At 41.8% G+C, this 14,249-nt stretch overlaps 1 protein-coding gene across 4 annotated transcripts in view; it reads right to left on the reverse strand.

Moving 5' to 3' along the window:
* Positions 1–14,249, reverse strand: part of TNIP1 (TNFAIP3 interacting protein 1) — a 111,527-nt gene that overhangs the window by 70,435 nt on the left and 26,843 nt on the right. For all 4 annotated transcript variants that reach the window (XM_073621108.1, XM_073621105.1, XM_073621107.1 and 1 more), the window contains exon 2: positions 3,181–3,319. In XM_073621108.1, coding sequence (XP_073477209.1) covers positions 3,181–3,280 — 100 coding nt within the window. In that variant the 5' untranslated portion in view covers positions 3,281–3,319. The remainder of the gene's footprint in view (positions 1–3,180; positions 3,320–14,249) is intronic.

Raw genomic sequence — 14,249 nt, forward strand, 5'->3', positions numbered from 1 at the left:
CAGATGACGGAGAAAAGAAACTACATGGGTCATATGTGAACAGATAGAGGGATTAGGAAACATCCAAGCCATGTTTTATTACTATTTGCTGTGATAAAAATAAGGTTATAAAATCTTCCTAGATTTTTATATCACATTATTAACAAAATAGCGTTTGTGTAAAAATTGCTAACTTACCAGACTAAACATGCCCATTTACAAACCATTTTTGGTGCACAGGACATGTAAGTAAACTGAATCCAGAAGGGAAACATTTTTGTAATTTCACTAAAAAGTAAAATTTCATTTTGGACAGAATGGGGTCAATTTACTAAAGGATTAGCACATGTGAACTGTCACTGTGCTCAGCGAATGAGGTGAAGTTTTGCTGACTTCCATCATCCAAAATACGCTTTTTAAAATTTTCCTTGCCCATGATTGGGTATTCTTTGCAAAGTTAAAGTGTTACTAAACCCAAAGTTAAAGTGTTACTAAACCCAAAGTTAATGTGTTAGACCCTTTTCACACTGAGGCGTTTTTCAGGCGCTCTTGGGCTAAAAATAGCGCCTGTAAAGCGCCTGAAAAACGGTTCCCCTGCAGTCTCAGTGTGAAAGCCAGAGTGCTTTCATACTGCGGTGATGCGCTGGCAGGACGTTAAAAAACCTCTTGCAAGCAGCAGCTTTGGAGCGGTGAAGGAGCGGTGTATATACCGCTCCTGCCCATTGAAATGAATGGGCAGCGCCCCCGAACCGCCGGCAAAGCGCCACTGCAGCGGCGCTTTGCAGGTGGTTTTAACCCTTTTTCGGCACTAGCAGGGGTTAAAAGTGCCCCGCTAGCGGCCGAAAACCTCCGCAAAAATGACGGTAAAGTAAAAATAGCTTTACCGCCGACGCCTTGGTGTGAAAGGGGCCTTAAAATTAAAGTATTACTAAACCCAGGACCCTGCATTTACCTTATCCGGTCTCCTACAGTACACAGAACATTTGAATGCAAGACTGTCCTATGAGGCTGCAGGACCCCTGAGTTTATGTCTAGATAGTGCTGATTGGCCCTGTGCTGATCACATGCACTCTCCCAAGAACAAAAAAAAAAAAAAAACTCTCTAGCAACACACACCAAACTGAGCATGTGCAGCCTGACTCCAGTAACTGTCTTATGCAGACATGTTTTGGAGTCAGTAAAAGAAGGGGAGGGTCTGTGCATACAAGATCAAACAGCCTTTTTACACACTGCGGAGGATTAACCCCTTAGGTTTCACAGTGAGTACAACAATCATGCTTTACTGCATTATACAGACTGATTTTACTGTTGTGGGTTTAGTAACACTTTCAATTTTCACCTAGATTCACCTAATTCACTAACTAAAAGTGACAATAACCAATAACCGTGTTTAAAAAGTGTTACTAAACCCACAACAGTAAAATCAGTCTGTAGATGCAGTAAAGCACGCTTGTTATACTCATTGTGAACCTAAGGGGTAATCCTCTGCATTGTGTAAAAATTCTATTTCACCCTGCCTTCTTTGCTCACCCTTCTTCCACTGTCCCCAATCCATCTCCTGATAGAACAGAGGCTAAGGGACAAGCTGCACATGCTCAGTTTGGTGTGTATTGCTTTTTTTTTTTCTTGGGAGGGTGCATGTGATCAGCACAGGGCAAATCAGCACTGTCCAGACAGGAAGGATAATTGTAGGAGAATGAAAACTCTTCCTACAAGCTTTAACCAGACACTGGTAGAAATCACAAGACTGCTCTAACTGCTGATGAGAAAAGGTATTTAGCCGTTTATTTTTACTAAAACTATTGCATTTCTGTGTACTGTGGGAGACCAGATATAGTGACACTAAAAGAATAATCCATACACATCCTCTACTTAATGACCCTGTAATCTATTTATCATGATATGGTTTCACACTTCTTTTGTGTTTTTCTGCTTCCTTATAGCATTTTTTTGCCAAGCTGCTGAACCTTTCCTTTTCCCCCTCCCTTCTGTTTGTTTGGAACGAACAGTGCACAATAGTTGTGGTCAAGTGTACTGCTCAATGCCCATAGTCCCTAGTCTATCTGAGAAGTGAGCAAGAGAGGGTGGCTACATTTCTACATACAATGAAACTGTAGAGACTATAGAGAACAAATGTAGCCATCCTCCAACAGGAAATCAGATCACAGCACAAAAAAAAAAAAAAAATTGCATTTAGACAATTTCGAGATTTGAAGGAGACAGATAGCAACAGAATGTACTTTTCAGGGTTATAAATACATAATTCACCACCTTTACTAATGAATCCCAATATCTTGCACTCTCCATAACCAATAGCCATTTGAGTTGCTCTATCATAGATGCCAACTGTCCCAGATTTGGCAGGACATTCCTGCATCTCAGACCTCTGTCCGGAGAGATGATGGTGTGTCCTAATTGATGATGCCATGTCCTAGGCCAGTGATGGCGAATCTTGGCGCCCCAGCTGTTTTGGAACTACATTTCCCATGATGCTCAACTACACTGCAGAGTGCATGAGCATCATGGGAAATGTAGTTCCAAAACATCTGTGGTGCCAAAGTTCACGATCACTATCCTAGGCCTTAGAATCAGAGTATCACCCTTATTTGAGTTACTGAGCATGTGCGCTCACTCAAAATAGGGTGAAAACTGAGGAGATTGCAGGGTCCAGACCTGCCATTAAAAAAGGCATGGTTTGGGCATGGCCACTGGAAAGAGCGCATGGCGCATGTCACATGTAGACGAGGGTGACAGTGTCCCAGGGACTTGGACTCACATGCTGGTAAGTATGCTTTATATTAGGGGTTTTTCTAAACAAAGGGCCAGTTTACTGTCCTTTAGAGTTTAAGAAGTCGGAGTCTGGCCATTGGAAGTAGAAATTGTCCTGGCGTCAGTAGGACTAAACAGTGCATCTTTGGCATTAGGGGGAGGAATAGTGCCCCATCATTGGTGTCAATTGGAGAAATAGCGCCCTGTTGTTGATGCCAGTAACAGGAATTATGCCCCATTGTTGGTGTCAGTGGGAAGAAAAGTGCCCTATAGGCCGATAAAGGAAAGCAAAGGGCCACATCCGGCCCTCGGCTACAGTTTGGAGACCACAACTTTATTTTATCACTGGCTTTCTAGTTAATATCATAAAAAAAGCATATAGTAAATGTGCAGATGGTAGGAATACCGCAACAGTAATGTTTTTTATTTTACCTAAACTCAAGATTCCATCCATGTTTTGCCTCTGTGTGGGCAGTCTGTTTGGGGCAGTGCCTCCTGGATCATATATTCTGTAGGGACTTCTGCCTTCCATTAATCAGTTAGACATCCAACTAAAAGTGATCCAGCAGGTCTAAAAAAAAAAAAAAATATATATATATAAGTACAACATAATGTGCATCCAAACATAACATTTTAAAAACATTTATCCTTTACAATTAACATGGGTAAAATATGCAGGTTAGAGCAAATCACAATGAATATAAAAGGCCTTCTCTGTGCAGCAGCCCCCCTAATACTTACCTGAGCCCCATCTCTATCCAGCGTGGTCAACGAGTCTCTCAGCCGAGTGGCTGAGACACAGCATTGGTGCCTGCTGCTGTCAAACTCAGTCAGCCAATCAGGAGAGGGGGGACAGGGCGGGACCGGAGCTCCGTGTCTGAATAGACACGGGGAGCTGTGACTCGGCTCCGGTGCCCCCATACCAAGCTGCTTGCTGTGGGGGCACTCAGCAGGAGAGAAGGGCCAGGAGCACAGAAGCGGGACCCGAGAAGAGGAGGATCTGGGCTGCTCTGTGCAAATCCACTGCACAGAGCAGGTAAGTATAACAGGTTTGTTATCTTTATTTTTTTTTAAAAAGACTGTACAATCACGGGGAACCTATGCATTGGCCATTTATTTTAATGCATCCCGCAGGGTTTGCTTATTTTTACCATCTGTGTTCCTAGGTCATTTATATTAAAGTGGAGCTTTAGTCAGAAAACAAAGTCCTGCTAGATCACTTCATGCTGGCCCCTTTTGCAGGTATAGCTATGTAAAACATTAGAAATTAGCGTATTACTGGATTTTAAACAGCATAGGCACTGTCTCACCCTGTTCTGCACATGCTCATTTGCTCTCTATTATTGGCACTATGCCTAAAATCAGAGCCGCTAGAGGCTGATCTGCTGGCAGCTTTAAGATTTACTGTTGCTGAAGGGGAAAAAAGCTACAGGAATGGCACAGACTATACTGAGGGAACACGGGTTAGGGAGAGAGAAAAGAAAAGCAGAAGAGGTAACAGGACAAACTCTGCTGCCAGGGAGACACAAAAGAGTTACAAGGATAATGTCTTATCCTATCTCCCTGAAATTCTCTCCTTTCTGGTAGCCTGTGAACTTCAGCACTGTAAAGTTTCTAACAGCCTTCCTCTCTATCTGAGCCAAGACATACAATCAAGGCTGAAAATGTACACATTTTAATTGAATTAAAAGAAAACATATAGTTTTGTCTGTGTCAATAAATGCAGACAGCGAGGCTTGGCAGGGAGCATGAACAAGTGCCCTTATTGAAACTGACTTTCAATGGGGCACTTGTCGGGGGACCTGATAAGAGGAGGATCGGGGCTGCTCTGTGCAAAACCATTGCACAGAGCAGGTCAGTATAACATGTTTGTTATTTTAATTTAAAAAAATAGGAAGCTTTAATATCACTTTAAGTGTCTGGAGCAAAGCTGCTGCTGGAGTCTCAAATTTGGAATGTATTGTATTCTCTAGTATAGAATCACACTGAATAAGATAAGGAGGGGCAGCACTAGGAGGCAATCAGGTGTGCAGCATACATAATACATATTCTGAGAGGAGGAGAGAACAGAGAGATGAGTAATCAGTCTGCTGCTGCTCCATCATTATCCAATAATGGAGCATCCCATGGTGTACATCCTTGCAGGTCCAATGCACAGATTAGAACACAGTCTGTGTGCATTATCCTCCATGTATTGGACCCACATGAATGTATACCCTGGAATGTACATGGAGATCTGTGCCGATCCATGCAGCCAGCCACTCGTCATTGATTTAAACAGGCTGCCTGCAGGAAACACCCGAGATCCAGCGCAGGTGAAGACCGCCCCTTTGCACGGGTATACGGATCGGTGTGTCTGTGTGAATAAGGCCTAAGAGAAATCGGTATTTTACAATTTCCATGCAAAAATCTGTGACAAATCATAATATGCAGGCACAAGATTTTAAGGAGATTTTAAAAAAGGCGTAACTAGAATTTAATTATACAGCCCAGCTGCATGAACGTTCAGGCTGGAGTTACCAGTTCACTAATTGAGAGATAGATACATGAAAGGAAAGGATGTCCTCTATAAAATAAGGAGTTCACTTGTCTTTCTAAGACATCAGGGAGTGGCGACCAGGGCGCCCTTATTTAGTAATAATTTTATTGGCAGGGCTATTTGCTATGCCCCGTGTATGACAGAATTAGAATGTACAGAGTGCATCTTTCTGCCCAAATACAGTTAGCACATATTTAGATGTATGTAAAAAAAAAACCTGGCTTGTGGTAAAAAAAAAAAAAAAAAAAAATTCTCTTCCTCTCTAAACCAATTAAAACTCATCTCATATTTTGAGTCTTGTCACGCAAACACTAGCATGGGGAGTTTTGGTGCCAAGCGCTATAAACCACAAAACATAAGGGAAGTGTAGGTGACAGAATGCTAGATATTTTCTGGCAAAATATGCAAAAATAAGTAAAGACTTCGTAAAGACCGGTAACCGACAGCAATTGGAATGGAGAAAAACAAAGGAATCAATAGGTTCCAAACCCGCACAAATTAAATCAATCAGCAAAAACACATAAACTACAACAAAGATCTGCATTTTGTAAAGTGTGAAAACACCTAAAACTTGAAAGGAAACAAATGAACCGCGCTCATATATCATAAATTACACATCACCATAGTGAATAAACAAATACATCTTCATTTGAATTATAAAAAAAGTAAAAAAAATGATTTTGTGAAGTCCATATATAAATCTCAAAACGTGAGTAGCGTCCTCAGCGAGTATAGGAAAGATTCCTCTCCACCAGCATGCAGACACACAATGCACCAGACTTAATTGATCCCTATTACAGGGAGTCAAATTGCACATATGGGAAAATCCCAAGAAGTTGTACATGAGGTCACAGGAATGAATTCAAACCGCTGCTGTCATCCATTCAGTGTATATATATATATATATATATATGATAGATAGATACACACACACACACACACACACACACACATACATACGACAGGTATTTGCACCCACTTCCGGGCATAGACTCCCACGGGAGTCTTTGCCTCTTCCTGTCCCGCCGCGCTGTCTGCTGGGACACACACGGGTCCAAGAGACAGCACGGACCATTCAGACTGCGCTGCGCGTCTCGCACATGCGCAATAGGGAACCGGGAAGTGAAGCCGCAACGCTTCATTTCCTGATTCCCATAACGAAGATGGCAGCGGCAGCATCCGAGGACCGAGGGGCGGTTCGGCCTCGGGTGCCGACATCGCTGGACCCTGTGACAGGTAAGTGTACATATTTTAAAAGTCAGCAGCTGCAGTATTTGTAGATGCTGACTTATATTTTTTTTTTTTTTCGCGGGACTCCCTCTTTAATGTCTAAACCGCTGGCAACAAAAGTGAGCACACCCATAAGTGAAAATGTCCAAAATGGGCCCAAAAGTGTCAATATTTTGTGTGACCACCATTATTTTCCAGCACTGCCTTAACCCTCCTGGGCATGGAGTTCACCAGAGCTTCACTGGTTGCCACTGGAGTCCTCTTCCACTGTTCCGTGACGACATCACAGAGCTGGTGGATGTTAGAGACCTTGCTCTCCTCCACCATCTGTTTGAGGATGCCCCACAGATGCTCAATAAGGTTTAGGTCTGGAGACATTTTTGGTCAGTCCGTCACCTTTACCCTCAGCTTCTTTAGCAAAGCAGTGGTCATCTTGGAGGGGTGTTTGGGGTCACACTTGTCTTTGTACTTCTCACCTGGTTGCCGCCACACATGCTTGACACCATCTGAACCAAATAATTTTATCTTGGTCTCATCAGACCACAGGACATGGTTCCAGTAATTCATGTCCTAAGTCAGTTTGTCTTCAGAAAACTGTTTGCAGGATTTCTTGTGCATCATCTTTAGAAGAGGCTTCCTTCTGGAATGACAGCCATGCAGACCAATTTGATGCAGTGTGTGGCATATGGTCTGAGCACCGACAGGCTGACCCCTCACCCTTTCAACCTCTGCAGCAATGCTGGCAGCACTCATACGTCTATTTCCCAAAGACAACCTCTGGATATGATGCTGAGCACATGCACTCAACTTCTTTGGTCAACCATGGTGAGGCCTGTTCGGAGTGGAACCTGTCCTGTTAAACCGCTGTATGGTCTTGGCCACCATGCTGCAGCTCAGTTTCAGGGTCTTGGCAATCTCCTTATAGCCTCGGCCATCTTTATGAAGAGCAACAATTCTTTTTTTCAGATCCTGAGAGAGTTCTTTGCCATGAGGTGCCATGTTAAAATTCCAGTGAACAGAATGAGAGAGTGAGAGCGATAACACCAAATTTAACACACCTGCTCCCCATTCACACCTGAGACCTTGTAACACTAACGAGTCACATGACACCGGGGAGGGAAAATGGCTAATTGGGCCCAATTTGGACATTTTCACTTAGGGGTGTCCTCACTTTTGTTGCCAGCCGTTTAGACATTAATGGCTGTGCAGAGAGTTATTTTGAGGGGACAGCAAATTTACAGTTATACAAGCTGTACACTCACTACTTTACATTGTAGCAAAGTGTAATTTATTTCTTCAGTGTTGTCACATGAAAAGATATAATAAAATATTTACAAAAATGCGAGAGGTGTACTCACTTTTATGAGATACTGTGTGTGTAATATATATATATATATGTATATATATTTCATATTTAAAGCTCCAGTATTCCCATACAGAGAGGGAGAGGAAATAACTCTCTGTAGAGCAATTTTTTGCGACATAGCACTGCGTCGCTTTAACTGACAATTACGCGGTCGCGCGCCACTGTACCCAAACAGAATTGGTGTCCTTTTCCCCCCACAAATAGAGCTTTCTTTTGGTGGTATTTGACCACCTCTACGGTTTTTATTTTTTGCACTATAAACAAAAAAGTGTGACAACTTTGAAAAAAAAAAAAAAAAAAAAAAAGCATTATTTTTTACTTTTTGCTATAATAAATATCCCCCCCCCCCCCCAAACAAAAAAAATAAATAAATAAAAAAGATTTATTCCTCTGTTTAGGCCAATATATATTCTTCCACATTTTTATGGTAAAAAGAAATAACAGAAAAAAAAAAAAAAAAAATCGCAATAAGCGTAATTTATGATATATGAGCGTGGTTCATTTGTTTCCTTTTACAGCAATTGGAATGGGCCTTTCCATAACAACACACGACATAGGTCACCAAGTTCTAACTCAACCCTCCCTGTTTGCATGGGGTTTTGCACTTACATGCAGAATGTAATAACACACATGCATAGCCAATCTGTACACACATACTGGGGCCAATTGACCCACCAGCATGTTTGTGTGGGAAGAAACTGGAGTACCCAGAGGAGACCTATGCAAGCACAGATAGAACATGCAAACTCATAGCTCCCAACTTTTTGAGATGGGAACAAGGGACACCTATTAGCAAAAAGTATGTAGGCATAGGACACACCTCCTGACACGCCCCCCTTAAAGGAGAATTCTACAGAAAAGAAAGAAGTTTAGTTAAACCAGCAAGTGCTTTTTTTTTACCACTTTAATTCCTTTATACTAGCTTTTAAAAATGGGATGAAAGGTTTAACACTTTTTGAAAGATACATAGTGCATTTTATATACAACTATATAGATCAGAGCAAAATTAGGGACAAATGAGGAGGAATGAGGGACAAATGAGGAGGGAAAAAAGGGAAATTTTTCCAAATCAGGGACAGTCCCTCTAAATGTGATGTGCTACTGTACATTTTCATGCCTGTTCTGTTGCATTGTATACTTGGTTGTATTGCATACGAATACTGCCTTTGGCCTGTATGTTCTGAAACTTTAATAAACAGGTTAAACATAAAAACTCTAACTGGATGACATTTAGGGGTGTAAGATAAAAAATCATGTAGTGAATTGCTAGTGAACCTGTTGATACATTTGTTTTCTGCAAACGTATCAAAATACCGTATATTTTCTCCTTTTACAAGGATCCTATTCATTCATCAAAAAAAGTGAGTGGTTTGGGTAAAATACAGCATTATGGCCAATAGATGGAGTTGGCAATCATAGTAAAAAAAAAATACTTATTTCTTAAAAGAGGTTGTAAACCTCCGAACCCCCCCCCCCCCCCCAAATAAAAAAAAAAAAAAAAAAAAAAAACTGCATCACATACTAGCTTATTATGAAATACTTACCTTAGAACGATGCCCTGCAGTGCTGCCTGCACTCCGCTCCCACGGTCGACATCTTTCCGTTACTTCCAAGTTCATGGGCTCCGGCGCTGTGATTGGCCGGAGCCGCGATGATGTCACTCCTGTGCATGCGCGCAGGTGCTGCCGGTCACAGCTAGATGATGTCGGCGGCAGCATATATAGTAACTAACCCCTAAGGAGTGGCTCCAAGGCTTTGTTTGACATAGTCTAATCGCTGTGTCACACACAGGAAGGTGAGCATATACACCTGTGGGGGCGGCTGGAAGACACCATAGCATGTTTTTTGGTGGCACAGTTTGGAAGATAGGATATGTGAAATTCACCAAATTTTTGGACTAATTTATTTGGGCACTTTTATATCATTGGATATACACGTTTTTGGACTTCATTTATTCACTGTTTGTTATATCCCCTTGTATTTTATTTTGATATTTTAATGGATATGTTGTTTTGTTTGATCACTCATTTGCTGTGTTTCACATAGCACTGTGCACTTTATACTTTAGCACCTAGGGGTACTGCACTTTGAGTGCAGCGATTTTTTCTAGCGCAGACACATTGTTTTTTTATTTTAATACTTTGCACGAATATGGAACGTGACTGAGTGTTTGCAGCTGGTCTCCACTGTTCACTTATTATTTTGTAGGCATTTATCCGTAAGTGGCTCGCAGGGTTTCATATATATTATGTTTTCAAAAGTTAAAGCTGAGCCCCTTGGAAATCAATTATATATAATTTTATAGAATAAGTTATTAATCCCAAAAGGGAAATTGTTAATACGCAGACACACAGACATGCTTAACAAAGACAACACAAGATCACAACAATGAACTGAACAAGATGCAAAAACACAACAAAAATGACCAATAACAGCCATTAACACCAAATAACAAAATTAAAACTACACTACAAATAAAACATCAATACAATTTAAATACAACATAGAATAAATAACAGATTCAAATAACAGACAGTCAAACTACCAAAAACAAATACACCATTTTCTTTAACACCACCCTAAATGATAACCAATACAATACCAACATACTATAAAAACAACACAAAATCCTGATCATAAGCCAGAATTAAATCTTCAATTCCAGCCCTCCCAGAAAAGAATTATATATATTGATCGCCACAGGCAAAAATTATTTCCTGTGTCGCTCTGTGGTACATCGTGGGTGTAACAATCTGTCACTGATGGTACTCCACAGACTGACCAGTGTATTGTGGAGTGGGTGGGAGGAGTTGTCCAAGATAGAACGTAACTTGAACAACATTCTCCTCTCCAACACTGTTGTAAAAGACTCCAATTCCAATCCAACAACATCACTGGCCTTGCAAATTAGTTTGTTGAGTCTGTTGGTGTCGGACACCCTAAAACCCCATACACACTATTAGATTTTCTGCAGATTTTTGTCTTCAGATTTACCAAAATCATGTAGTGCAAGGGCCTGCCTGATTGAATGCAAATTGAAACTCTTAAGGTTTGACCTCATATTATATGGTTTTGGTAAATCTGAAGACAAAAATCTGCAGAAAATGTAACAGTGTGTGTGGGGTCTAAGCCTGCTTCCCCAGCATGCCACTGCATACAGGAGAGCACTGGCCACCACAGACTCATAAAACATCTTCAGCATCGTCCGGGAGATGTTAAAGGACCTCAGTCTCCTCAAAAAATAGAGGTGGCTCTGGCCCTTCCTATAGAGCACCTCAGTGTTCTTGCTCCAGTCCAGCTTATTATCTATGTGCACCCCCAGATACTTGTAACTCTCTACTACATCCACATCTCTTAGATTGTAAGCTCTAAGGAGCAGGGCCCTCTGATTCCTACTGTATCAAATTGTATTGTACTTGTACTGTCTACCCTCAAGTTGTAAAGCGCTACGTAAACTGTTGGCGCTATATAAATACTGTATAATAATAATAATAATCTCGAATAGAGATGGGGGTCACTGGTGGCTTCCTCTTTCTGAAATCCACAACCAGCTCCTTTGTCACATTTAGTTACAGATGATTAACCTCACACCATGTGACAAAGTTCTCCACCATAGTCCTATACTCAGTCTCTTTATAATATATCAAAAAATAAATGAAACACAACAAATAAAACATAATAAATATATTTGAAAAAACTCTCTCTCTATCTATATAGATTAAAGTGATACTAAAGGTTCATTTTTTTTTTAAATAACAAAAATGTTATACATACCTCCTCTGTGCAAGGGTTTTGCACAGAGTGGCCCAGATCCTCCTCTTCTGGGGTCCCCCAGTGGCACTCCTGGCTCCTCCTCTTCTCGAGTGCCCCCACGGAGAGCCACATTCTATGGGGGCACTCATGTGGGCTTTCTCCTGAGTCCTGCTGCTGTGTGCATTGACAGACAGTAGGACTTGCCCCTGCCCCCCTCTCCCATGTCTCTGGATTTGATTGACAGCAGTGAGAGCCAATGGCTCCTGCTGCTATCAATCTATCCAATGAGGACCCAAGACAGCAGCTGGAGTTGCTGTGCTCGTCCCCAGGGAAGATCTGCTCGGGTAAGAAAAAGGAGATCTCTGGGGGGGGGCTGCTGCAGCACAGAATGCATTAAGGTGAAAAACACTAAGGCTTTACAACTCCTTTAAGTAAAAATCCTCCCTTTCCATTCGGGCAGGATTCACGCTTCACACTCCAAGGATTAAATGCCCGTTTATATCTAGAGTACCAGAAAAAAAGTTTTACTTTCCTAATTCTCCTCTCCTGCAAGCTCTTCTGTTCTGCAAGAGCATTCCCCGTAGCCTCTTCTCCCCTATTGTCTGGTGGTAAAATACCCTCTGACATGAATAAACGTGAGGACAACGAGGAACAGTCCACCACAAAAACACAGGGGAGCACCATCTGTCAGTGAGCAGAAGATAAAACTGCTTTGCCTGTCCCCTAGACATAACTGAGCATTTAACCCCTGCAATATGGGGGCAGCCCCCCCCCCCCTCCAGGTGGTCCGGCACTTACATGCGGGGCTGTGGTGTCCTCTCTCGAGTGCGGGCAGCGGCCTCAGCAGCTCAGGTGTCCGCTCCTCCAGCTTCCTCCCCCAATGTGTCTCCTCTTTCGCCAAAGCGATAGGCATACAATAGGATCACCTGACGCTTTGGCCAATCGGGAAACAGGTCTCACAGACCTGCCTCCTGATTGGCGGGGAGGATCTTTATTGTGAAAATAGCAAAAATTCATTCGCTATGGTCACACAACTGGGTGGCCTCAGAGTGCAATGCTCTGCGCTCCAAGGCCACCCTTTTTTTAAGCCTATTAGAGCCTCTGGCTCTAATCAGGTGCTTAAGAAAACACCCACCCCCATTGAAATCCATGGTCCGCGCCACTGATATGTAGATCAGGGGGCCAGACGCATGGATGGGGGAGGCGGCGCCCGTGCGCCCTCTATGGACGGGCCGCTGCTGCAATCAATACTTTTCAGTTTTACAAATGTAAATCATTTTAAACATTATTCAACTATTGAACACCATTTCAATGTCTCCATCATTATGGACTATTTTGTATACATCAATGTCAAAAAAGTCCAACTTTATCCATTTTAATTCCAGTTTGCAACACTGCAAAATGTGGAAATGTCCAAAGTGTGGGGGTGACCACATCTGAAAAGCACTGCCTATATGGATGGGTTATAACAGATCAGTAAACTATTATATGGCTCATAAGCATACGTTATAATTGCTGTGGCTCGTAGGCAGAAGTTTGGGTTTCTTCTCAAAGGACACAAAGGAAAATATAAATCACAAAGTACCGTATTTATTCCAGAGGATACCCTGACATGAGTCACACTGACTAAGCATTTACTTGGTAACCCCCAGTCTAACCTGAATGCGTGACAACTAAATGGGAGGAATGTGTCATTTAAACAGAGCCTGAACTATAAAAGCAAGTTCCAAAAAAAGAACTAGCAGGTTCAGGTATTTGGACAGCTGCAAGTGCCAGTTGTTAGAATACAATAGTCAGCAGCGGGGTATTTGTCCATCCATGTAGACAGACTGAACAAGTGAAATTTTTTGCGCGGTCAGTTTAGGTAATTGAAATTTGGCTTGACATCAGCCTCTTGTAATCCCATGTACAGCATACTGTGAGAGAGAAGCAGCACAATGAGCCAATCACGTGTGCAAGAAGCAATCTAATGGGAGGTGAAATCAAAAGTGACAGAAAGAAGATCTCATTATTGCTACTTTTCCTTTCAGAAAGGAGACTATTTAAGGCTAACATCACCTAATAGAAAAAAAGATAATAAATATTTTTGCAGGTAAAAAAAATTGCATGTATTATTTTTCTCTACAGGAGCCTGCAAAAATTACACACGCGATCATTGGATTGCAGACACAGTGTCAGCATCCTGCACACTACTCTCCCTCCAGCTTCCTGCCTGTACCTCTGTAGCTGGAGGAAGAGTGAATGGACTATAAGCACACTGATCAGCGCACACCTAGTCCAGTTAGAACTACAAGTCAGTCTGTCACAGTGGGAGACAGGACTTGTAGTTTACTCATTCACAGATCCCTTGTGGCGTGCGGAACCCTGCACAGCTGCGCCAATTTTAACTTTCAAGGAGTTTTTTTATTTATAATAAAGTAAAATAAGATAACAACCAGTGGGCATCACCGTGCCAGGTAACATAGTACAAAATACAAATTTGCAGCATCATACAATAAATCATCATAGATTAATTGCAGTCAAGAAATCTCATTATGTAAAACAAAAAAAAAAAAAAAAAAAAAAAACTCTACAACTAAAATGAGATGTGGCAACAAATAGAGTGAGAGATCT

The sequence above is a fragment of the Aquarana catesbeiana genome, linkage group LG03, assembly GCF_042186555.1.
Source record: "Aquarana catesbeiana isolate 2022-GZ linkage group LG03, ASM4218655v1, whole genome shotgun sequence".
NCBI classification, from domain to species: Eukaryota; Metazoa; Chordata; class Amphibia; order Anura; family Ranidae; genus Aquarana; species Aquarana catesbeiana.